Genomic DNA, 27,125 nt, shown 5'->3' with positions numbered 1-27,125 from the left:
ATGACCTACCTGACAAACGCAAGCGCCGCTGCTGCTCTCGCTACAGCCCTCACGGCCGCTACTCCCGCCACCGCCTGTACGCCACTCGAGCCGCTGCCGCCGCTGCCCACGCGCTCCCGAGCGAGGGAACGAGCCCGGCCCGAGAGCGCGGGCGTCGCGGGGGAGGGACAAGGAGCTCCGCCACCAAAGGGAAGTTCTGAGGCTAAGCCAAGCAACTCGCAGCCCCGGAACCAGCTGTTTCACCTTTCTTTTTTAACTTCGCCAACGGCCCCCAACCCACAGGTCCGGGTTGTTCCGCTGGTCAAAGTGCGTGCGGATTTGTTGGCAAAGTTGAGGGCGGCGACGTCTCTGGGAACAGCTGTTCGCGTTCGGGGCGGAGGCGGCGCGCGAGCTCCTTGGCCACAAGCCAGCGAGCCTAGAAGGAGGGTGGGGGATCCTAATACCAGAAGAGAAGCTGGGGAGGCGCGGGAGGTAGACGCTCAGGTCCTGCCCTTCAGCTCAGGTCCCGTCGCTCTTTAGCCCCTTCCCAATGACCTCAACCCCTTTATACCGACCCCACCTCTCTGCATCCCGGAGTACCGCCCCTGTAGGGGGAGGGGAAGAGGAGGAGATTTCAAACGCCGATTGAGTCCTCTGGGCACCCGTAGTTGGGAACCGTGGAACGCTCTTCTCCGAGAAGGAGAGAGGTGTCCAGGATCAGAGGCTCGGGTAGGCCTCGCGGCCGTCTGGCCCCCCTCCGGCCCCGCCTGGACGGCGCGAGTCGGAGCCGAACCCCGGGGCGACGTGCGGAGCGGCTGGTGGAGTCATGTGAGTTGAGTTTCAGGCTCTGAACAACCGAGGTGTTGTTTCTCAAGGCGGCCCTTTCTCCGCCGAGTCTCACCCCGCTTTTCGGCCGAGGGCGTGACACGTTGTCTTAACTCGCTCGGGGCCAGCAGCAGACCTGCAGGGCCGGTTCTTTGGGCGGGGTAAAAATGCTGCCTCACGGAGCGCCCCGAGGGCATGGAGCTCGGGCTCTTGGGTGGGAGCCTGGCAGCCACTTGAGGTGGCGGTTTGGATGGCACCGTGCGGTGCGGTCGAGCGCTTCCCTCCTCCTCTGCAGTCACGGTGGCAGGCGCTCTTTTCAGGTTCGGAAGGCTCGAACCCTGGAGTATTGTGAGACTTTAGACTTGGGCTGTCGCCACAGCTGTCGCCCTCCCCCGCCCACGAGAAGCGGCCTGCCCTTGTAGTTTCGACTTTTTTCTTGGCTAGCCGGCTCGGGGCGCGGGAGGGCGGGGGGCGGTCCCTTAGCTTTTCCAAGTCTCTCTTCCATTGCGCCTCCAGAACAAATTGTATTAACTGATAGTCTGGGAGGGATCAGTGTCTCCCGTCAGGGTAATTTTGTGCTTTGCTCTTTTGGTGGAAATAACTTGATTTAAGGCAAACTTTGTTTCTTCAGACTTCATTACAGCAACCTCTCTAAAAGCCAGAAAGGAACAGAGAGGATAAATATCCGCCCCTAAGATGTCCTTGTGAGTCGGAATCGACTCGACGGCAGTGGGTTTGGTTTGGTTAAGATGTCTCTTATTTCTTCGCATTGATGGCAATAACATGAGAATTTTTTTTAATTCTATTTTATTTGGGGGAGTTTTCTAATAAAAGCGGTGCTTTTTTTTTTTTTACTGTATTAGCCACAGAATTTCAGTTGACTGCTTCCGTCAGATAAATAACAAAACAGGATGCTACATATAAGTCAAGATTCACTAGCAAAGATTTAATTTTCAAACCCTAAACGGATATAAATTTTGCAAAACTTAACCTTTTTTAATTGTAAATAAGCTTAGACTTGTTTTTCCCTTTTTTCAGGGCAGACTATTGGAAGTCACAACCAAAGAAATTCTGTGATTACTGCAAGTGCTGGATAGCGGACAATAGACCTGTATGATAATTCCACTACTGGAGATTCGGATACATTCATGTGAAGTGTTCCTTTTTGATCTAAACTAGGAGTTTACAAAGCATTTTCATATACATTGTTCTTAATTTTTCAAAACATCAAAGATTTCTGCTGTCTTATTCGCTGTATGCAAGCTATGACCTTTCTTTCCATCAGCCTAAATTTGATTATATATTAAACCAAGTTATTTCTCTGTGGCTCAGCAGTCACATTCAGGAAGTGGGCATTGAGTAGATAATGTCATCTGTGTTTATGAAGCATCTACATTATAATTGTAATGCTGCTGTGTACAAAGGAAAATAAAGTGGAAAACTCTTAAAATATAAGGAAAAATACTATTATTATAGGTTTTTTTTTGTATGTTTTCTGCTCTACATATTTGATTCAGAGCTTTACATCTACAACACACACTGTCAAATCAATTCCAACTCATAGTGACCCTGTAGCACAGAGTAGAACTGGTGGCATAATAGTTAAGCATTCAGCTAAAAAAAAAGTCAGCAGTTCCACTCCACCAGCTGCTCCTTGGAAACCCTATAGGGCAGTTCTGTTCTGTTCTGTTCTGTTCTGTCCTAATTAGGGTCGCTATGAGTCGGAACCCACTCGATGGCACCCAACAACATAGGGTTTCCAAAGCTGTAAATTTTTATGAAACCAAACTGCTGCATCTTCCTCCTACAGAGTAGTTGGTGAGTTTGAACTGCTGACCTTCTGGCTAACAGCTGAGCACTTTATCCACTGTGTCACCAGGCCTGCTTTTACATCTATAGATGCATAAATTCAAAAGAATGTTATTATTAATTTCTGTTGTGGAATATAATGATAGAGTTCTGTTAAGCACATTGTTACTGTATTTCTTAGTCTAAATTTAGCTTTTAAGATATAAATCAAAAAGCAGCACCATTGCTTCCCTCCACCATGTCATAGTACATAGTACTATGTACTTAGTTCATAAACTCTAGGGTATCTGAAATATATATATATTTTTTTACTTGGAGAAGTTGGATGCAGAAGACAATAGTAGCCCAATTTTTTATAATACCTTATTTCTTTGGCAAATATTTATCTACTATTGTCTACAAGGTAATGGGGTTTATTATTATTTTTGTTTGTTTGGCTTTTTTGAATGGTTGCTAAAGTTCTTGACTATCTTGTTTCATTTAGCCCATCCTTACAAATAAACGCCACAGACTTTAAAGCCCACACAAATCACTGAATGCCTCTCTTCCTTGGAAGGACCAGGTAGTTCAGTGAACTTCATGAGTTGTCTAGAGTAAATAATCTCCTTGGGTAGTCTTTCCTCATCTCCTTGGGGTTGCTAATGTACATTTATTTAACCTTTAATTAAAAACAAAATTATTTTTGAGTGGTCATTTAATATTGTATTATCCATATGGTATAATGAGTTCCAGTAAAGTGGCTTTACGCAGTGACACTTTTCTTTGAAAGCATTCACGGTAGCACTGTAGAATAGCCCAGCTAATGTATCACATAACAATTTGATTGACAGAACTTACTTTGCAGAGTTTACCAGGAATTTCTTATTGCATACAACCAGACACTTGTAACTTAGGGACCATTTCTGGTTGTTTTAAACAGGTAACATTCAGTTACACCAGCCCTCTCCCCATCATCCAGTTACCATAACTCCGTAGATTATCACTTTTTCATTTTCTTGTCTATCCTTCCATTGTTTTTATATGCATATAAATATAGATTCTTATTCGAGCATACATACTGTACGCTGTTCTGCGCCATTATTTTTTTAATTGAATGTATCCTGGAGCTCTCCACATAATGCATAGGGAGCTTCTTTGTTCTCTGTTATAGCAGCTTGTCCACCACTCCTCTGTCCAGTTGGTTGTATTATGGTTGCTTGCATATTGCGGTGATGCTGGAAGCTATGCCACCGGTATTTCAAATACCAGCAGGGTCACACATGGTGGACAGGTGTCGGCAGAGCTTCCAGACTAAGACAGACTAGGAAGAAGGACCTGGTGGTCTACTGAAAAAATTGACCAGTGAAACCTTAACAAATAGCAGCAGCATATTGTCTGATACAGTGCCGGAAGATGAGCCCCTTAGTTGGAGGATGGTGCAGGACTGGGCACTGTTTTGTTCTATTGTACGTGGCATCGCTGTGAGTCAGAACTGACTCCACAGTGCCTAACAACATAGCAGCCTGTGGGAATGTACCATATTTCATTAAACCAGAACCCTATGAATGGACAATTGGATCGTTTTCAGTTTTTGCTGTTACACACAAGGCTTCAGTGAATAAACTTATACAAAACATTGTTTTGTATACATGTAGGTAAATTGATAAATTCCTAGGAATGGAATTGCCAAGTCAAAGAGAAAATGCACTTGTAATTTTAATAGAGCCAAATTGTCCTCCACAGGAATTGTACTATTTTGCACTGTTACCACAATGAAAGTGTTTATTTGCAGTTCAGAGGTAATTTTTAAATGCTTGTGGTTTTTCTTAATTTTGAGGAATAAAGCTCTAAGTATTATAGTTCTGTATGTGTCTTACCTAAAAGACAAGGAAAGCAATAAAATTCTCAATGCTTTTGACATTGGATGTTGAGAGATATTTCTTGAACTTAAGATTTTTTTTCCACTCCTCTTTTGGCTTCATGCCTTTTTTGAGTCCTCATTACAATCATATTCACTAGGTTAGTCATCAAGAGTACTTTGTATTTTTTTCCATTAAAACCAAAGGAAACCTTAGTTAGAGACTGTAATAATAATGTGGTTCAGTTCCCTAGCATCATTTGATAAAAAAGGCCAATTTGCAGTAAAATTAACCTGTTTTTGTCTTTTCTGCCAATGTTTTGGTTTTAATTCCCATGTATAGTCTGTTACTTTACTGTGAACATTATGTTTACGTCATTTTTCTTTGTATTTTCTTTTTTTCAAGAGTGTTGAATTTCATGAAAGAGGAAAGACTCATATAGAAAATGTGGCAAAAAGAATCAGCGAGGTAATTTAGATTAATTCTTTGCCAGTTTTTCTATGTAGGTATCAGTCTTTTATCTCACCTTCACTTTTATATGTTTCTTACCAAGATTAAACAGAAAAGCCTGGATAAGGCAAAGGAAGAAGAAAAGGCATCAAAGGAGTTTGCTGCAATGGAGGCAGCTGCCCTGAAAGCATACCAAGAGGATTTGAAAAGACTTGGCTTAGAGTCAGGTAAAAAAGCAGCCAACGTGTTTTAAAAGTAACATCAGAGGTCATGTTAAGCAAGCTTTTATTGTTTCCATGAAGAGGTTACACACTCAGGGTCTACTATCAGTGCTTTTGCTATGCATCATAGCCCGATTTAGACTTTGGGACTTTGCTCATGCACTTTTAACATTTCATCCTTTAACTCCTCCATTCACAGCAAACATACTACCTTGTGGTTACCTAATCCTAGCTCTCTCCTAAGTCAGTGATTTATTTCAGAGACACTGAGTTGTTTTTTAGGTATTCTAATTATTCAGTTAAAAGAAGCTATTCATTAAAAAAATAGGCTTTGCATTATAGTTATAGTTCAATTTAGCTATACGGTGAAAGTTATGAATCATGTTTATGAATATGGTTAAATTATAATGAATTAGCCTTTTATGGACAAATTAACTGACTTAACTACTAGAAGATAGATAATTTGAGGATTCAGGGATAAGTCAGGTCCAGATAAGAGGCATTATTTAGCTAGAATGTGTTTGTCTTGTCATTGCATTTAGTTAGGCTTTGAGTTGGAAAGCATCTACGCGTATTTTTTCCATGACGAATCCACTGTCGTTAGCCACCCATATAGCAGATCTCAGTTATTAATCTTGCATAATGGTTTGGGTAATCAACATGGAATGATATCTTTACTTGCTGATAAAAACAGCTTTCAATCCAGCTTTTAGGCAGAATGCCATATAAGTTAATTGGCATTCTTCAAATAAGAACAGTAGTTTCTAGATTTTAAAAATATTATTCTGGACATTGTTAACTTAAAAAGGGGGCGGGGATTGATTGGTTCTGTGAGACTAAATCCATATGCCCATTATCAGGGGAAAATGGATATAGGCGTTCAGGAGAATTCTAGAGAAGTAAAATTAAAAATCCATCTTTTATCCACTAGGTGGATAGGAAGACTATTATGCTGTCCTTTGAACAAATAAACCTCGTAAGCTTGGTTTCAGTAATAGGGTGTATATTCCTTTATAAGTACAGCAGTGCAACACAAAGGAAAATGTTTTAAAAAACTCACAGCTGTTAAGATTTTTTTGAGACATCTCTAGAATTTTTTAATGAAATTATACAACTATGCTGTGATCTTTTCGAGGTCCTTTTCCCCTTCGATGACACATCAAATATATCTTTTTAAAAAATTAATTAAGGATGTACATCACTTTCAGTGGCTACGAAGTGATTAAGACACAGGTTTTGAAGTCAACAGAATTGCCTCTTGCTAGCTTTGTAACCTTGCATCTTTGTTCAAATTAAGCTAGATAATGGTGTAAAATACTTACAGTGACTATCCATAATAAAAGTTTAATAAAGGATAGCCATCATTATTGTATCTATGTACCGAAATTTGTTTAATTGATCTCTTACTGATTAATATTAGCTTGCTTAGAGTTTTTCACTGTTAACAAAAATGCTGCAGTGGGCATCCAGACGCATGCTTCTTTTCACGTTTGTTTATCTTTGTAGGTTCAATTTCTGGAAGTGGGATTGTAGAATCAGTGTAAACACTATATATATTGAAGCTGTCTCCAGAAATGTGCTGATTTACACTTTTACTAGATACAAAATAAATTTATCAAATGGTGTTGGGAATAACTGGCCACTCATTTGGAAAAAAGTAAGGCCATAAAAACTACCCATTTTTTCACGCCCCGATAAATACCTAATGGATCAGACTGACAACTAACAGCGGACACTGGATTTGGTCATTCTTTTCAGCACTTGCCGATCTGATGCAAATACATACACGTGGGTGTGCGCACGCATACACACACACATACACACGCACATTTGTATTTCTTTGATTATCAGTGAAAGTAACCATCAGTTCTCTGAACTACTTTTTGCCCGTTTTTCTGTTAGAATGTTAGGCGTTCTTTGTTAGGAACATTAAGCCTCTGTCATATTTGTTGTAAATATTTTTTTCCCAGTAAATCATTTTTCTTGTGTATATAGATTTTGTTTAAAGTGGTCGGCTGCTAACCAAAAGGTCAGTGGTTCGAACCCACAGCTGCTGTGGGAGAAAGATACAGCAGTCTGCTTATGGCAGTGTTTTGTTTTATTTTGTTTGGTAGTCAAATTTAACATTACTTTGTGTTCTTTTTGTAAATATCTGTGACCTGGTATTTATATTGATGTAAAAAAAGCAGGAAAGGCAGGGAGGTAGGGGAATGGTTTTTCTTTTTTCTAAATAATTAAGCACATATTCCAGTACCACTTACTAAATGATCTGTCTTGTTACCACCAATAAGAAACAGCAGGAATCTGCTGTCAGGTCTCTTTTTGAACTAATACTCTGTTCCAATGATATGTTTGTCTATTCCTACAGCAGTTCCACACTGTTTTATGTATCACAGCTTTAGAATGAGTTTTAATACCTGAGAGGGCTAGGTTTCCCCTTGTCACTTTATTTTTTATAATTTTTGTGGATGTCCTTGCATGTTTATTTTTTCAAATGAATCCTGTATTACTTGTGTTAAGTTCCCACAAGAATTTCATCAGGCCTTTGATTGGAATACCATTATTAATGCTTTATGCCAGGGGGAAAAAATTTACTATGGCTACTTCAGTATCCTTCCTTCATCTTTCCACTAGACATTTCAGAACCAAGTGTATCGCCAGTAGCCAGTACCACCCCACCCACCTCTGCATCAACTCAGCAGAAAGAAAAGAAGAAAAAGAAAAAAGATCCTTCAAAGGGCAGATGGGTAGAAGGCATAACCTCTGAGGGTTATCATTACTATTATGATCTTATCACAGGAGGTAAGTCATTTGGGCATAGAACTAATGGAGAAAAATAACTGACAGCTTATTTTGTGCTAGGGTTTTTATTTAATATTTGAACATTTTAAACAGTTAAAGACTAACTACATTTTCACATCAAAGGTGAGAATTATGTGCTCTTTAAAAAGAGTTTTTAAAAGGTGCCCTTCTCATGGTGACTCAGTTTCATACTTGTTCAAAGCCCTAATAATGAGTTCCTTCCAAATGAACTGTAGCTTTTTGTTTTCTCCATAAAACATTCTACAAGTATAAACTACAGGTTTACATGGAAATAAAGCATTTCAGATCCACCTTTACACATTTTAGAGTTCTTGAAATAAAATATTCTTTGGAAGAGACTTGCTATCCAGAAGGCTTTTGGGAGCCAGACAGTGATTTCTTTTTTTTGTGTAGCTGTCTTCCTAGTAGAATACTACTCTCCCACTGATGTTTGGGATTTCAATTCTAATAAAAGACACACTGGTATTTTTCAGTAAGAATGTCAAAAACATCCTTTTGTTTTCCTTCAAAACTAAATGAATTTGGGGTTTTTACTCCATAGGAATTCTGAGATAAATAAATGCATTTATTCTACATTTATGTAGCATCTTGTTCTCCAGAAACAAATTTCGTGACAGGCAAAAACAACTAAACCTGATAACCAAAAGAAATTTTAAAGTACCATAATAGAAATATATATATGTATTTTTTTGTATAATTAAGATCATATGGAAGCTTAAAAGAATGAGGAATTGTAATTCGATAAATCTGAGAGTTTATCACAGAAATCATCACAGAAACTACCTGATATATAAATTGAGACATCAAGAGTCATGTCATTTTACTCATTGTTTGTGTTCCTGGTGTCTAACACAGCGCCTGGCACAATGCTAATGCTCCCTAAGTATTTCGATTGCGATTTCGGTAGCTTAATAGGGTACAACATTCTAGGCAGTAGGAACAATATGAACCAAAAAAAAGGTTTAAAAGTTCATGTTTGAGAAGTAGAGAGTCATCTGGTAGAGGTGAAGCATAAGGCTCTTAGAAGATGTCATGGCAGAAGAAAGGCTGGCAAGATAGATTGGGGCCATGTCATGGAGGGCTAGGGAGGATAAGCATGCTGTTTACTGAGATAAAATACAGGAACAAGGAACACGTTTAAGGGGGACAATAATTTAATTTTTGATATGTTGAGTTTGAAGTACCTGTAGAACACTGGCGTGTCAGTTTTCAATACCTAAATGATTAGAGCCTCGAGTAAGATAAATTGAGTCAGGGATGTAGATAAGCAAAAAATGACATGTTAACCTTTAGGAGTAGATGAGATTACAGGAGGAGAAAAGAGCAAGAAGTAAATAAAACCAAATCCATCGTCATCGAGTCGATTCTGACTCACAGCGACCCTATAGGACAGAGTAGAACTGCTCATAGAGTTTCCAAGGAGAGGCTGATGCATTCAAACTGCCAACCTTTTGGTTAGCAGCCATAGCTCTTAACCACTGCACTACTAGGGCTCCAAGAAGTAAAGAGGGGAGATAATATATAGAAGAAAGGGATGGATAAAAGAAAAACCAGCAAAAAAGATTAGAATGGTCAGAAAGGTAGAAAATGATATCAAAGTTAATCATGAAAAAACCTTGGGCTATGAATATTATTGTAATTATTATGATATTTGGAATCACAGTCATTTTTAACCTAAATAGAAACAGTAATAACCTCCCAGAATTTGCTTACACTGACCCTTAAAGTGCTTGTTATAGTTTAGCAATGAAAATCACAAACGATTGTATATCAGAGATTAGAAATCTTTTTAAAATTTACTTAGAGACTATTAATGATTTATTTTCTGCCTTTAGGGCCTACTTCTTGCTTCCTTTGTTCACCATCTTAATTTTATATACTATTACTCTGAGTGATAATTGTTTAATTCCTGCATGCTTTATCCTGTTTCTCTTTTGAGTCATCATTCATTCCATCTCTCTCTCTCCCCTGCTCTAGAATGTTAAAATACCATCCCCTTCCTTCAAAGTTCATCAGTCTTGAATTCTATGAAGTCTTTTAAGAGAAGCCCTACCTGGCTCTGATAATTCCTGTGGAAGTTGCGATAACTTGTAATGCTCTAATCTTCCATTCTCTCCGTTCTTCTTGATTATGTAGCACTCACATATATTTTTTGCACAATATTACTGAATGTATATTGTTTCTTTTTATTTTTCAATTATGTTTTAAACTCTATACTCAGTGCTTTATAAACATTGAATATCTTGTAAATTTTTGTCAAATTTAATTTTTTGGAAAGTGGTTTTAGATTTTAAGCAAAAAGATTTTATAAATGCAATATATTTTACTTTAAGCATCTCAGTGGGAGAAACCTGAAGGATTTCAAGGAAACTTAAAAAAGGTAACTGAAGTATATGAATGGTGTCTATGCTTTGTTCTTTAAAATGATTGGGAGTTTGTAGAGTTCAGTTAAGTAGATTTACTTCTAAATAAGGGAATTCTCCCACCCCGCCCCCCCATTTTGTTCCTTTCTTTCTGTAATACTTTTGTTAGAAGCCTGAGTAGACGTAAAACAGTGATATTTACCCAGAAACTCCATGAGGGACAAATATTACTGGTTGGCTTGCCAGTCATTGCCATCCGTATATCCTTGTCCATCTACAAAGAATTGTTCATGATTTCAGGGGTGGTACATTTTCTCCCTGGAAGTTGGCTCGTTATTAACACATGATCAGCACTACCACCCATAATCCCCAGATATCAAGAGAAAGGGAAAAGGTGGCTGACTCTGCCTAAGTTATTCAATATATAAATAACAGTAGTCCCCCTTTATCTGCGGTTTCTCTTTCCCCGGCTTCAGTTATCCACAATCAGCCTCACTCCAGAAATGCTAACTAAGTTATGAAATCTCACACCATCCCAGGCGGAACCACATTCACATGACTGTTATTTTATTATACTAAATTGTTACAATTGTTCTATTTTTAGTTATTTTTAATCTCTTACTGTGTTTAATTTATAAACTTTATCATAGACATGCATGTATAGGACAAAGCATACTATATATAGCACTTGGTATCGTCTGTGGTTTCAGGCATCCACGGGGGTGGTCTTGGAACATATCCTCCACAGGTAAGGGGGGACTACTGTACCATCTTTATCTTCAGTTTATACTGTTTTTATTCCTCCTTTTAGACAGTGAAGCCTGTTTGGGTAGAAGGTGTAAGTGAAGATGGTTATACATATTATTATAATACAGAAACAGGAGGTAAGTATTATCTTTGATTACTTAAAAAACCAAAACTAAACCTGTTGCCACTGAGTTGATTCCAACTCATAGCGACCGTATTGGACAGGGTAGAACTGCCTCATAGGGTTTCCAAGGCTGTAGATCTTTTCAGAAGTAGATTGCTGCATCTTTCTCCAGCAGAGCTGGTGGTAGGTTCAAACCGCCAACCTTTCGGTTAGCAGCCAAGCACCTAACCATTGCATCACCAGGGCTCCTCTTTGATTATATTAACTATCTAAAATTGTACGTGGAACTGCTTATTAGCCTGCTGATAAATCAGTTGTTTTAATGTATTTATTTAAGAAGCATCTGAACTTGGTAATTTTATCATAGGGATTAACCCATTTCTATAGCAAGTGTATATTATTTTTGCAAATTAAAGACATTAATAGATGCACAACATGGTTAATGTAATTAATGTCATTGAATTTTACATTAAAAAATGGTTGAGATGCCTTAAACCAAAAATATTCCCTGTAGCCTTTCTTAAACTAAGCAGTAGTTTAGCTTAACTAGGAAAGAATGAATGTCTGCCTTGAGCATTGTGCTCTTTTAAGATCTATCTGTATGGGATCAAATAGGCAATAGCAACTTGAAAGATTAGATAGGAAGTTTAGGGGACCGTGAGTTTAAGTTTAGGAGGAAACAACTCAGAAAACGAGGGTAAAAATGGTTGCACAACTCAAAGAATGTAATCAGTGTCAACTATTCATGTAGAAATTGTTGCGTTGGCGTACAGCTGTGTATATTCTCAAGAACAACAGTAAATTATTTTTTAAAAAATGGTTAAGATGATGATTTCTTGGTTATTTATATATCTTTTGTTACATGTATTTTGCCACAATAAAAAATTTTTTAAAGCTACAATGGAAAAGAAGAGATTTCCGTTTATGATATACTGTGCATGCACAGTGGTATTGTTCTCAGTTGAAACTGCATTCATAGGTTTTAAAAAAAAAAATCATTTTAACCTCTGCCATTACTAAATCTCCTTATGGTTGTTTTAGAAATCAGTCATTACTGTAGAAGTTATTTAGAGATTACCTAGTTCAACTTGCCTTTCCTTTCTTTAAAAAAAAAAAAAAGAAAAACTTTTTGCAATGGCTGAAATTGCCAAATTTTCATTTTTTCTAATTTAATAATGTTTCAGTTATGTAAATACTTACAGAACATGTGTAATACTATGTATTAAAATTTTCAAATTTAAGATTTTATCTAATTTCATAAAATGGTCTTCAAGTAATTATATTTGGTTTCTACTATAGTTTTTTTAATTCTTCATTTTAAATTTAATTGGCTTTTGGGAGTAAACGGAAATCACAATTTGCAGGAAACAGTGATTATAGAATGCTAAGTATCTGCAATGGGGAAAACATAAGGGCATCAGAAGAGAACCCCTAAATAACACAGGGAAATAAATGGAGCTGGCCCGAAAGAACATTGAGGAAACTATAGGTTAAATTGCACAGGTCCTCTCAGAAGGGAACCAGGAAGAGGGTACATACACCTTGTCTCATTTAAAATTCACCTTGTGTTGGAAGTTCTTAGGTTTTGTCTACCTTACATCTCTTTATCATCTCTCTACCTCTGGATGTCAGTTTTATGGTATTGGCAACCTTGTCTGGCTTGCTCATGCTACGGCGGTTAAATGTACCAAAATAGGTGTAGTTTTGGTATAACGTTGGGGGAGGCTCTGTTTCTTAGTTCCTGCTATCTGCAGCCCTGTTGTTTTTGTTAGTGCTGCTGAGTCGATTCCAGTTCATTGTACAACAGAACAAAACACAGCCCAGTCCTGCACCATCCTCACTTGTCATTGCTGTTTGAGCCCATTGTTGCAGCCATTTCGCTGAGGGTCTTCCTCTCTGTTGACCCTCTACCTTACCAAGCATGATGACCTTCTCCAAGGACTGGTCCCTCGTGATACAATGTCCAAAGTATGTGAGACAAAGCCTCGCCGTCCTTGCTTCTAAGAAGCATTCTGACTATACTTCTTCCAAGACAGATTTGTTCATTCTTCTGGAAGTCCATGGTATGTTCAATATTCTTTGCCAACGCCATGATTCAAAGATGTCAGTTCTTCTTCGGTCTTCCTTATTCATTGTCCAGCTTTTGCATGGATATGGAATGATTGAAAATACCATGGCATGGGTACGGTGAACTTTAGTCCTCAAGGTGCCATCTTTAGTTTTGAATAGTTTCAAGAGGTCTTTTGCAGCAGATTTGCCCAATGCAATATGTCATTTGATTTTTTGACTCCTGCTTCTGTGGGTGTTGATTGTAGATCCAGGTAAAATGAAATCTTTGACAGCTTCAGTCTTTTCAGTGTTTATCATGATGTTGCTTATTGGTCCAGTTGTGAAAATTTTTGTCTTTATGTTAAAGTGTAATCCACACTGAAGGCTGTGGTCTTTGATCTTCAACAGTAAGTGCTTCAAGTCCCCTTCACTTTCAGCAAGCAGGTTGTGTCATCTGCGTATTGTAGATTGTCAGTGAGTCTCCAACCTTGATGCCACATTCTTCTTCATATAGTCCAGATTCTCAGATTATTGTTCAGCATACAGATTGAATAAGTATGGTGAAAGTATACAACCTTGATGCATACCTTTCCTGATTTTAAACCACGAAGCATCCCCATGTTCCTTTCTGTTCAGACAACTGCCTCTTGGTCTGTGTATGGGTTCCACATGAGCACAATTAAGTGTTCTAGAACTTCCGTTCTTCACAGTGTTATCCATAATTATGAGCCACACAGTTGAATGCCTTTGCATAGTCAGTATAACACAGGTAAATATCTTTCTAGTATTCTCTGTTTTCAGCCAAGATCTGTCTGACATCAGCAATGGTATCCCTCATTCTAGATCCTCTTCTGAATTCTGCTTTAATTTCTAGCTGTTCCCTGTCGATGTACTGCTACAAACGCTTTTGAATGATTTTCAGTGAAGTTTTACTTGCATGTTATATTAATGATCAATAATTTCCATATTCTGTTTGATCATCTTTCTTTGGAATAGGTACAAATATGGATCTCTTCCAGTTGGTGAGCCAGGTAGCTGTCTTCCAAATTTCTTGGCATAGATGAGTGAGCACTTCCAGCACTGCTTCTGTTTATTGAAGCATGTCAATTGGTATTCCATCAATTCCTGGTGCCTCGTTTTTCGCCAGTGCGTTTAGTTCAGCTTGGACTTCTTCCTTCAGTACCATTGGTTGTTGATCATATGCTACCTCTTGAAACTGAATGGTGACCGGTTCTTTTTGGTACGGTCACTCTGTGTATTCTATCTTCTATTTATGCTTCCTGCATCGTTCAGTAATTTATCCATGGAATCCTTATTATTGCAAATCAAGGCTTGAATTTTTCCTTCAGTTCTTTCAGCTTGAGAAATGGTGAGCGTGTTCTTACCTTTTGATTTTCTAACTTCAGGTCTTTGCACGTTTCATTATAATACTTTGTCATCTCGAGCCTCCTTTTGAAATGTTCTGTTTACCACTTTTACTTCATCATGCAGACCTGTACCTAGCATTAAATCTTTTAGGAGCAGAAGGCCCTTTCAACTCCCAAGTAGATACCTAGCCTGCCCAATGATAGAAATGTTTGTATCCCACTAAAATTGAGGTTCTGAATTTTTATAGAGGTAAAACAATACAGTAATATATTGTTTTATAGTTAGACAGTTGAGCTCAACTCCCCTTTGAGTTGTTGACAAGTAACTGAGCCTATAGTTGTTCCTAGGTAACGTAGAGAAAATTATGTGTATTTTGTGGGATTGTGCCCCAAACAGTGCCTGGCACATAGTAGGTGCTGAACAAATTATTTCCTGAAAATTCATTGGGTACTTGCGTGAAATATATTGATATGTCCAGAACAGTTGGAGTTTATGCCGATGGCTAGTGTAATTATTAATAGCAGCCCCTTTCACTTTTAAAAGTATCCCAGTCAGACAACAAATTCTATAGTCCCTCTCCCTTTTATTAAACTGTAAGACAATTAGGAATGCTGTCATTTTACTCATAGTTCAGTAAACCACTGGATGGCAGTAGAATTCAGGTCATTGAGATTTTTTTTTCCCCACTATAAAAATGACAGATTATAATCAGGTCGTTACAATATGATTTCACTGCATCATAATAACTCCCAGGATATCTAAAGTGTGCTGATTATCAAATATGTGTCCTGAAATTGGTGTTAAATTGTGAGAGTCCTTAGAAACTATCACCCAGTTCTTAGACTCTTTCCATTGGTCTGTAGTTGACACATCTGGTAAATCCAGCTTGTTTGAAATCCATCTCTAAATGATACAAGAGGAAGAACTTTGGAGATTCTTACTTCTTACCATCTTGATAAAGTGGTAACGTGAAACAGAAGCAGTATCATCATTTAATAATAGGATGTGTTATATTGGGAATTACTTCTGAATAAAGTTGGTAACTAAATAACATGACTTAAAATGTGTTGAACAGAATCCAAATGGGAAAAACCTGAAGATTTTTTTCCACACCCTGGCAGTCAGCTTTCTGGTAAGATCAGTGAGAAGGCAGCTGGCAGCCTAGAAGAGTCCAAATCATCAGATTCCCATAACGATTCTGATGAAGAGCAGAAAGTAGAAGGAGATCCCGCCACAAAAACACAAAAGCTGACAATAAAGTTTAAGGTAGGTTCGTAATTTTATTCCTCATAAAAGTTTATCAGTTTATAAAAAAGCTCTATAAACTTTCTTTAGTCTTCTGGTAGGTGACAAAAATAAAGCCAAGGTATATATTTTGGTTATACCATTTACTGATATCTATTTGGGAGCAAGATAGTAAGTTGATTTTTAAATCCCCTGAGTTTGAGATGCCTGTGTAACATTCAAAGCATTATTTGAACAGGAAAGTCTGAATGTTTTAGGCTAGAAATACTGTCATCAGCACATTGTCAGTAATTTAAATCATAGAATGGGTGAGATAATCGAGGAACATTAAACATTAAGTGGCAGGCCGAGAAAGAGGACTCACAAGGTAGGAAGAGGAAGAGTGTTTAGAAAGGTATGTATGAGAACCAGAATTTACTACCCCAGAAGCCAAGGCAATAGAGACCATGAAGGATTGATTACAGAGAGAGGTCTAGGGGGAGCCCTGGTGGTGCAATGGTTAAGAGATCGGCTGCTAACCTAAAAAGGCCGGCAGTTCAAATTCACCAGCCACTCCTTGGAAACCCTGTAGGGCAGTTACACTCTATCCTATAGGGTTGCTATGAGTCAGAATCAACTCGATGGCAATGAATTTGGTTTTTTTGGTTTAGAGGTCTAGGGAAAAACAAAGAAAAATGTCCGTTGAATTTGGCAGCTGTGAAGTCCCTGATGCCCTCCTAACAATTTCACCGGAATTTTGATTGGCAGAACTGAGATTACAGGGAGTTGAAACGTGGTTTGGATAGGAAATGAATACTGGCAATTAGATGATAAAATCATGGCTAAATATTGATTCTTAATCATCAGAGCTTGGGGGTGGTGGTATTTTCATTGAGAATGCCTATATAGATTAAAGGATAGGAAGTAATAGAGATGAAGCTGGTAATAGGGAAATGAGGATATGACCGATAAAGTCAGATATCAGAGGAGGTAAAAAGGGCATACCAACAAGGGCAGATGAATGGGTTAGCCTAGGATAAGGAATAAACTCATTTTTTATAAGAATATAAAGATAAGTGTGACTAGATGAGTAGGTATCTGAAAGGAATTTGAGATCATTGTGCCTTTTAGCCTCAGTTTTCTCATTCATAGGAAGCAATATTGTCTGCTAAGAGTGAGGCTCTTTGGGGACTTGACAACGTTAACCGTTTGAAATAGTCATTAAGCTGGGGCGAGAGAGGGGATGAACCAGGCAGCAGAATTGGCAGGTGATGCTGAATGCCCAGCCGTGGCAGGCAGACAGACTTTTTTACAGTATTACTAGTCCTTATGCATTTGTGATTTCTGGGAACACTGAGGAGTACCCAGGCGCTAAAGCAGAAAAGACAGAGTATAGTAGTGATCCATAGTTGAGATTGCTGGCCTGACAGACGTAAAGGAAAATCAAGGATGCTGGAGAGAGTACTCCCAGGCCACACCTAGGATCTTGTCATTGCCTGGAATTTACCTACCCACCTCGGTGGAACTTACGGTCAGGGATATATCGAGTTCGTAGAGGAGCAACAGCAGAGCCCTGGTGGTGGCCACCTCACAGTGTTTACAGTCAAACTTGGGTAACCCAGCATATACCTGGGACAAATTATTTATTTGCTTATATCAAAATTAATGTGTCCATTGTATAAAACACAACATATTGCAAAATACAAACAAGGACAAACTACCTGTAATCCTGCCACCCCCCAGAAAAATCATATTTATTGGTCCCTAATTTTTTTATTCTGACACATGTATACATGATTTAAGCAGAATGTGAAGTCGTTCTATAATAGGGTTTTACTACTGTTCTGCAACTTTACCACAGTCGTTTTTGCACATCAATAAATCTTCATCTGCCACAATAATGGCTGGATAGTATTCCACATGGGAATATCCCATTACTTAATCAGCCCTACATGGCCTCGTATTTGTCTTAAATAACCACTAAGGGAGTAGAACTAACTGGACACACATTACTGAGTGTTAAAGTCTCTGCCGAAATTGGATATTATAAATTTTGAAGTCTCATCAGTTAGTATGGTTGTGTAGGTTTTTCCCCCATTATAGCACTTCACAGACAAATTTAAGAGCAAGAAGACAAATAATTAGATCTATGTTGGGCTATTAGGTCCTGTGCAATAGAAAAAACAAGAGGGAAAGAGATATTTATGGTGCTAGCAAAAGAATATTAAAATTATTCCCAGTGGGTTTGAGCCTCTATTAAGAATGCAAAGTCTAGCAACAAACTAAAATGTAAGAAGTTAAGGTGTTAGAGATGCTGATGAGGTTGGAGAGGAGGGATAGTAGAAGTAAGGGAGCCAGAAAACTGAAGGGTTAGAACAACTGTGGTGAGACAGTAGGCTTTTTGAGTTTAAGATTTCAGAGGTGGGGCATTTCTGAGTGATGACAGAGTTCAAATTAAGAGAGGGGCAGGTGTAAGGATTTAATAATTGACTACTACCTATGCATTAGGTGCTGTGTATGAAGAAATATGTACTATGTAGGTGACTAAAACACATTAAAGGCCCAAGTCGTTAGTGTCAAGGCTCATAAAACTGAGGCCAGGGGACTTTTAAGCTCCCCAGGATGACAGCGGGAATGTGAATGGAGAGAAAATGGTGCCAGACTTGCCAGAGTCATTAGTGAATATGGAGTAGCCACCAGAGGTCATTAGATCATGTTAGGAGGAAGGGAAGAGAACGGTATAGAAAGTGATCTGAGCCTTAGGAGAGGAGGCCTTTATTGCATGAGTCTCAAAGATATAAAGTATCATGACCAGTTATACCTATATAGAGAGTCATGGTCCAGAAGCCGTCAAGATGGCTAAGAGAAAGTAGTTGGTGCCTCCTAGGCCTGGGATACAAACAGCATGAGAGGATGAGTTAATATCCATTCAAAGTATTGTAAAGGAAACTCCCAGGGCTGCTACCCGTGATTATACAGTTTGCAAAGAGGCTGAAATCCAGCGTGTAGTCCACTTGCTAGGCAAAGTCATGGGGCCAGATAAAGGGGTACCAGAGAAACAACAGCCCTCGCCAGGGACTACCATGGCGCTGTTGCTACCCCAGGGTGGTGTCTTGTTCAAATTCACACAAAGTTATTGGTTGTATAAGCTAGTGAGGCTCTGGCAGTGTCCTTGACGTAAAGACAGACTTCAGTTAAGATGAATAGGTTGAAGAAGTGCTTTAAATAGGCACTGCTTTTAATGGGTATGGAAGAGACTAATGGCATGGCATCAAAATCACTAGGGGCACCATGTAAAGTCACTATTGGATATGTAAGCAAGGAGAGAAAGCGAAAAAGAGGGAAAAATCCTTAATTGTACATCTCATGACACTAATAGGATCCTGTTTTATTTTAAAAAGCAGCCTTGGCACAAAAAAGACCAGACTTAATGGTCTGACTGAGACTGGAGGAACCCCTGAAAGTGTGGCCCCCGGATGCTCTGTTGACCCATAATTGAAAACATTCCCGAAGTCCACTCTTCAGACAAAGATTGGACAGGACTCTAAAACAAAAATAGTGAAGAGTGTGCCCCTTAGTTCAATCAGATATGTGAGACTAGATGGGTGGCCCCTGTCCAGAGGCAGGATGAGAAGGTAGGAAGGGACAGGAACTGATCAAATGGACATGGAACCTGGAGTGTGACAGGGGGAGTGTGCTGTCACATTGTGGGGATTGCAGCTAATGTCACAAAACAATACCTGTATGAATTTTTGTATGAGAAATTAACTTGAGCTGTAAACTTTCACCTAAAGCACAATAAAAAATAAGTGTTCAATTATCTTTTAAAAAGATTTAAATAATTTTAAAAATCTGATTAAAAAAGTCTTGGCCATGGTGTCTTAGCATTTTAGACATAATGAAAAACCTAATGAAGCATTAAAGTTCTTTTATGTACATTTATTATGTTATGTACAAATTTAAACTGTTACTTTGGTTTTTTTTACTACTCGTAAATTTGTAACAACACTTAAAAGCTCTACGTTAAAGATATTTTGTTGTCCTGATAGTTTTGCTTGAAGTGTGTTATTTCTTGACTTTTACATTTCAGGAAAAAAATAAAAGTAATGAAGGAACTAAACCAGAATCACAGAAAGAAAAAAGCCTACGAGAAAAGGATTCATCATGTCCAAAGGAAGAAAAATCCAAAGCTCTTAAAAAATCAAACCCATATGGAGAATGGCAAGAAATTAAACAAGAGGTTGAGTCACCGTAAGTACCTAAAACTTAATTTATCCCACTGTTTTTACAAGTATCTTATGTCCCACTACTTCCATAAATTACAGTAATTAACTTCGTGGGTACTGTCTGTGCTCATTAAAAATGTAGTTCATTTCTTTATCATTGGGTATTTGTGTTCTAATTTAATATTTTAAAAAATAAGCCATGATTACTTTAAAAGGTAAGCTAATGGATCTTTTAATTGCTACCAAAACATGACATTTCTATTGATCACACATTCATACAGCCATTCACACCAGGTGTGCATACTCATTCTGTTACAAACAAATATCGGCGTATTCAGTGTGTGCTTGGTAGGGTATTGCTAAAGGCAAGAAAAAAAGCTCTTGATTTGTTACCGTCTTAACTTGTACTTTTGTTTAAAATAATTAAACTTAATAAAATCCGGAAAACCAAACCCCTTGCCATCAAATGGATTCCAAGTCACAGAGACCCTATAGGGCCAAGTAGAACTGCGCCATAGGGTTTCCAAGGAGCAGCTGGTGGATTCGAATTGCTGACCTTTTTGTTAGCAGCCAAGCTCTTAACCACTGCACCACCAGGGTTTCTGTTAAACTGAATAGCATATATTAAATGAATTTTTTAAGTCTTAGCAAACACATAAAAATCACATTGTCTTTAAACTGCAGTTATCAAGAATTAAAAAAAAAAAATTTTTTTTTCTTGTTTTTTATCAAGAACTGTGGTTGATGGGAGATCACTATTCCTGCATTGCTGGTTTTGTTGTGAAAAGTATATATAACACACTCCAGTACAGTACTCTTTTAGTTTACAAATGACAGATACTCTGGTATGTGTAGGGGTGCGGTGGCTTCAGGCATGGCTGGATCTAGGAATCAGGACACTGTCTCTGACTCTCACTCTTTCAGTTCTTTATTATTCTGGGTTGACGCCTTCTTAGGTTCTCTCTACCTAATGGTAAGGCTTTAGGCTTATACTAGCATGGATTCCAGAAAAAAAAAAAAAAAAAGGTGCTTCTTCAGCAGCAATTCCCAAACGGTCCTGCTTGGCTTGTATCACATACCCAATTCCCATTCCTGAACAAACCACTGTGATTTTTGATTTGACATGAACTGAACTCAAAACTCATAGACTGGGAAGGGAGAAGAGGAGGTTTCCAAAAGGGGTCAGGGGACGGTTCTAGTGCTGGAAGATGGAAAATGAGATGTTGGACAGGCCAAAATAAAAATTTGTACTTCAAGTGCCTAGTGCAATGTTTGGCACATAGTAGGCATTCCGTATAGCTACTGTTAGAATTACTACTCTAGATCTAATGTAGCTTTCTGACTTCCTGGCTTCTAAGAAATAAGCCTTTTCTCTCTTATTCCCCGGAATCAAGCTGAGTGAGGACGTTACCTGAGTTCTTCTGAGACTGAGGAATGTAGATCTATATTCACCCTCACTTTTCCTAAATGACATGTCTCAATTCTTGGTATCTGGGACTTTTAACATTTAACCCATTCCTTTTTTTTTTTTTTTTTAATTCTCTTTCTCTCCTTTTATCAGTTTCCCTTCATGCTGACGAAGTGATCTTTTGGTTTCAAGTGATGGAAACCTGAGGTAGCTTAAATAAAAAAAGACTAGTCAGATATTCCAAGGAAGATTCTACTTACCAAGTTGAGGAAGGGGGGAGGAATAGGGCCCTCAGAAATTACTGGAACCAGGCCAAAACATTGACGGGATTCTCCACCTCCTGTCTGCATTGCTCTGCATGCAAGCTTTGTACCCTGTATCTGCAGAACAGCTTTCTCCACATAGGGAGAAATGTGGTTCCTGACACATTTTATGCTCTCAGTAAGCAGACAGAGTTAAACGTAGTGATCATTCTGGTTCATGTTCAGAAACCTCATGGATGGGACTGATGGGCATGGCATGAGTTACTTGCTCTTTCTTCAACCAGTTTTCAGGGGGTAGGCTACTATGATACTAGTCAGGACCTAATCCTCAGCTAGTCAGGTGATTATTTATACTGTCTTGGTCAGGGTTCTCTAGAGAAACAGAACCAGTGGGACATATCTGTATACATGTATATATGTATATGCAGTTGTGGGGACTGAAAGTCTAAAATTTGTAGGTCAGGCAACAGGCTGGAGACTTCTGCAGGCTTGTGCCCCAAGATCCACAGGTCAGGCAGTAGAAAGAGTAAAGAGTACAAAATCGGGAGAGAGTTCTGCTAGAATATCTTTTTATAGTCTGAAGGAAGACCACACCCTAAGGAACACCTCTTTCAACTGATGGATTGATTGTATCATGTCATAGAAGATGATTACATCATATTACATTATGGAAGAGCATCTAGTTAGTATTTGGCCAAACCACTGAGAATCATAGCTTAGCCAAGTTGACACATAAAAAATTAACCATCACACTAACCTTGTGAATAGTTGAAGGGCTAGTTCCTAGAAAAAAAAAAAAGTGCTAGGCAAACAGCCACATAGGTCTGCTACATTAGAAAATTGGGGTTCCATGGTTTTCATGTTGGGTTCTGTGAGCCCCAGAGTCCTGGTCAGTCCATGGCAAAACCGGTTTCCATAACTACCTCTCCCTTATCCATCTATTTCACCTGAACTGTAAATGATATGTAAATAAGCACAAGCATTTGCTTAGAGAATATGTCCAATGTACAACAGGAATAAAAGAATAGATGGGACTTTTTTTAACATGAGTCCACCTAAATAAGTGCTTAGGACTTTAAATAATTTTGTTAAATTAGCCTTTATTATAAAATAGTTTCTTTCTCTAAAATGAGTTGCTTCAAACTTCTCACTATTACTGTCATGAGAAAGGTGGTTTTGGGGGCTTTGGTGGCACACGGGTTATGTAAAAAGTTTCTGTCTTACTCTGTCAAATAATGATTTTATTTTTACTTGCTATTCCAGTGAGGAAGTAGATTTGGAACTTCCAAATGCTGATGAGTATATATCAACTTCAGTAGCTGATGGTGGTGGAGAATCCAAAGTAGTATTTAAAGAAAAAACAGTCACTTCTCTTGGAGTTGTGGCAGACGGAGTGGCCCCAGTGTTCAAAAAGAGAAGAATTGAAAATGGAAAATCTAGAAATTTAAGGCAACGAGGTGATGATCAATAAATTGCAAGAGAGCTTTTTGTATATGCTTTTTGGACAAAATGAAGACTGTACATCTTAAAGCACCTCCATGTTTGTTTCTAAGTGCTTTGAAGCTAAACATTTAGATTTATTCTAAATTGTATTTTACGCGAATGATAATAAATCTTTTTTTCATGTAAAACGTTATTTTCCTAAAATGGAAGCCTACCACGTTACATTGTAATAGTGTATTCATTGTCTAAAAATTGCTAATTATGTCATAATTTAAGATGCTGTGTATCTGTTATTTAAAACTTGGAAAAGCAAGGAATTTATTTAATTCTTATGCGTATGAACATATTTATCCTGCACTGGAAATGCATTACTTTTGCACACTGATAATAACTGTTATCCAGGAAATAAGAATCAGACCACGTAAGAGAAGCTTCACAGCTCAGTAACAGTTTAGTTCTGAGGATCCTGTGGGAAGACTGATGTAAAAAATGGTGCAGATTAGCGTGCTGTTGTGTGCTGTTGAGTTGATTCCAACCTGTGGTGACTCCACATGACAGAGTAGAACTGCCCCATAGGGTCTCCTAGGTTGTAATCTACAGGAACAGATCACCTGGTCTTTTCTCCTGCAGAGCCACTGGTGATTTCAAACCACTGACCTTTCATTTAGCAGCCTAGCACTTAACCATTATGTCACCAGGGCTCCTTGTATATTGGCGTACCTTACTGAATTTAAGGTCTAAGGCCAAGAACCAGGAGTGCAGCTCAGGTACTTAAAAAGTAGTGCTCACTGTGGAGTGACACTTGACCAAAGGTAAAAATGTATGTTTGCCACAGTTCAGGTGAAAGCAACAGCTCTTGCTTAGCATTTTTACTTTGAGCCAGGCATCATTCTAGAAACAGGAGATAGAAGATAAATGAGACATATCACTATTCATCAGGACTTGACATTCTAGTATAGTCCTTTTTTAGTCTAGTTGTGCACTGTGTTTAGCAGCCTTATATGTATGTATTGGAAAATATTTTTTAAAGGTTTTTTGAAGCTATGTAGATAAAGTGTAGAACTAAAATAGTATCTCCCTAGCTTCACTAAGAGTTTTTAAAAGTGTTCGCTTAGGGAAACTAGAAGTTTCCTATTTTCTGGTTAAATTTCTTAAGTGAAATTTTCTTCTTTAATCCATTTGAAGTAAGTACCATCCCTTTATTACTCTATAAATTCTTAAAAATTATATTTTTTATAAACTGTACAGTATTTAACTTTTGGTAGTGAATATTTGTCTTTTTAAGGTTACTAGTGTACATGTGAGAAAATGATAGCTTATTAAAAACTTCATGAAAGTAAATTAAATATCGGTTTTTTTTTTTTTTTTTTTCCTTCTAATACTGATCAGGGTCAACTTAGGATTGGTGAGATGGCATTTGCAGATATATCTTTGTATTTGTTCAGCCTACCTGGATATTTCATGAATGTATAATGTTATAGACAAGTACATTAGAATTCTTGATATCCCATTCATCTAGCTAAGCAGTGCATTTTGGTGCTTGGCTGTTTTCTTCATTGGAAAAAATAATAGACTATAAATAGAATGCCGCTGTACTTTCCCTACATTTTGCTCTTACAAAATAAGCAATTGAAGGCATTTTTTAAAGCCACGCGTTTTGTAAAGTGTTTCTCTTAGAGTACATTTTGAAAACTATTTCCTTTTACTTATGAAATAAGACAGTGTTCTCAGGTTGCAAGATAAATCTCCTTAAATTGAATCTGGTCTTAAGGATTACTCAGAAAAGACTGTTGATAACAGACACAAAAATTTTAATAAATTAAGTTTTGAAAAATAAGACTTGCTTTGAAAGAATAGAGAACAACATATCAGCTTTTACTTACCCGGATTTTTTTTCCAAAGTATTTGTTATTTTTATTACATATCTCTTATTTATGTGTGCATGTATAAATGTGTGGTATATATATATAATGTTAGATTATAAAAATTACATTTTTATTATAAAAATAGGGAAATAAGTTTTAAAAAATCAAATTTCCAATTATTTTTCACCCTCACCCATGACCACTATAGGTTTGGATTTTTTTTTTCTAAACATGTTAACACTGAGTGTATGGGAGTAACTGTATGATTCCTGGATCCACAAAGTCCATTCTCTGGATGACATCATATTCAAATAAGCACAATCCAAACAGCCAAGAGTACTTTTTTAATGCAGCTTTTATAAATGCTGGGGGAAAAACTACCTACCTAAACAAATACAGAGGTAGAACAACTAAATACCCCTGTAACTGGGGGGGTATTATTTTCAATATTAAAAACTACAATAGTTAAAATACTATGTGGAATGGCAAGAGGCCCTGAATAGCAAAAGCAGTGTGAACAAGGAAAACAAAGTAAAAGGACTCACTTCCTGATTTTAAAAAACAATGCAGCTAAAGTAATCAAACGAGGCTGGTACGGGTATAATAATGCACACATAGACCAATGGAATGAAACTGAGAGTCCAGAAATAAACCCACACATTAATGGTCAACTGATTTTTGTCCATTCAATGGGGGAAGAAGAACCTCTTCAATAAATGAAGAAAAACAATAAAGACCAAAAGCTGGTTCTTTGGAAAGATCAACAAAATTGATAAACCATTGGCCAAACTGACAAAAGAAAAACATGAAAGTAAATAACCTAAATAAGAAATGAGATGGGCAATATCACAACAGACCCAACTGAAATTAGAAGAATCAACAATACTATGAAAAATTGTACTTTAATTTGAAAACCTAGAGGAAATGGACAAATTTCTAGAAACTACCTACCTAAACAAATACAAACAGAGGTAGAACAACTAAATAACCCTGTAACTAAAGAAGAGATTGAAAATAAAATTATTCTCAACAACAACAAAAAAAGCCCTGGCCCTGACGGCTTCACTGGAGAATTCTGTCAAACTTTCAGAGAAGAGTTAACATCACTACTACTACAGGTATTTCAGAGCATAGAAAAGGATGGAATACTCCCAAACTCATTCTGTGAAGCCAGCATAACTCTGATACCAAAACTAGGTAAAGACATCACAAAAAAGAAAATTACAGACCAATGTCCCTCATGAACATCGACACAAATACCCCACAAAATTCTAGCCAGTAGAATTCAACAACATATCAGAAAAATAATCCACCATGGCCAAGTGGGATTCATACCAGGTATGCAGAGATGGTTCAACATTAGAAAAACAACCAGTATAATCCATCACATAAGTAAAACAAAAGACAAGAACCATATGATCTTATCAATTGATGCAGAAAAGGCATTTGACCAAGCCTCATACCCATTCATGATAAAAAAAAAAAAAACTCTCAGCAAAATAGGAATAGAAGGAAAATTCCTCAGCATAATAAGAAGCATTTATACAAGGCCAACAGCCAATATCATCCTAAATGGAGAGAGTCTGAAAGCATTCCCCTTGAGAATGGGAACCAGACAAGGATGCCCTTTATCACCACTCTTATTCAACATTGTGCTGGCAGTGCTAGCCAGAGCAATCAGGCTAGATAAAGAAACACAGGGCATCCAAATTGGTAAGGAAGAAGTAAAAGTGTCTCTATTTGCAGATGATATGATCATATGCACAGAAAACCCCAAAGAATCCACAAGAAAACTAGTGGAACTAATAGATTGCAGCAGAATATCAGGATATAAGATAACATATAAAAATCAGTGGGATTCCTCTACACCAACAAAGAGAATTTCGAAGAGGAAATCACCAAATCAATACCATTTACAATAGCCCCCAAGAAGATAAAATACTTAGGAATAAATCTAACCAGAGATGTAAAAGACCTATACAAAGAAAGCTACAAGACACTACTGCAAGAAACCAAAAGAGACCTACTATAAGTGCAAAAACAACTTGCTCACGAATAGGAAGACAGCATTGTGAAAATGTCTATTCTACCCAAGGTGAT

At 37.8% G+C, this 27,125-nt stretch overlaps 2 protein-coding genes across 3 annotated transcripts in view; one reads left to right on the top strand and one right to left on the bottom strand.

Moving 5' to 3' along the window:
- The window catches only part of LOC126058170 (kelch repeat and BTB domain-containing protein 6-like), a 129,665-nt gene that overhangs the window by 64,629 nt on the left and 37,911 nt on the right, over positions 1 to 27,125 (bottom strand). The gene's annotated exons all lie outside the window — the stretch shown is intronic.
- WBP4 (WW domain binding protein 4) lies at positions 29 to 24,506 on the top strand. 2 transcript variants are annotated; one of them, XM_049853150.1, is made up of 10 exons: positions 29 to 807; positions 1,843 to 4,391; positions 4,857 to 4,919; positions 5,005 to 5,128; positions 7,757 to 7,924; positions 10,279 to 10,325; positions 11,120 to 11,192; positions 15,672 to 15,862; positions 19,911 to 20,071; positions 22,981 to 24,506. In XM_049853150.1, exons 2-10 carry the CDS (start codon positions 4,365 to 4,367, stop codon positions 23,186 to 23,188), a joined length of 1,062 nt encoding a protein of 353 aa, XP_049709107.1. In that variant the 5' UTR covers positions 29 to 807; positions 1,843 to 4,364; the 3' UTR covers positions 23,189 to 24,506. The 2 variants fall into 2 exon arrangements, with proteins under 2 accessions (XP_049709107.1, XP_049709106.1); XM_049853149.1 differs by having other exon boundaries at positions 30 to 807; positions 1,843 to 1,915.

The sequence above is a fragment of the Elephas maximus genome, chromosome 14, assembly GCF_024166365.1.
Source record: "Elephas maximus indicus isolate mEleMax1 chromosome 14, mEleMax1 primary haplotype, whole genome shotgun sequence".
NCBI classification, from domain to species: Eukaryota; Metazoa; Chordata; class Mammalia; order Proboscidea; family Elephantidae; genus Elephas; species Elephas maximus.
This window is presented reverse-complemented; position numbering and strand designations above follow the sequence as displayed.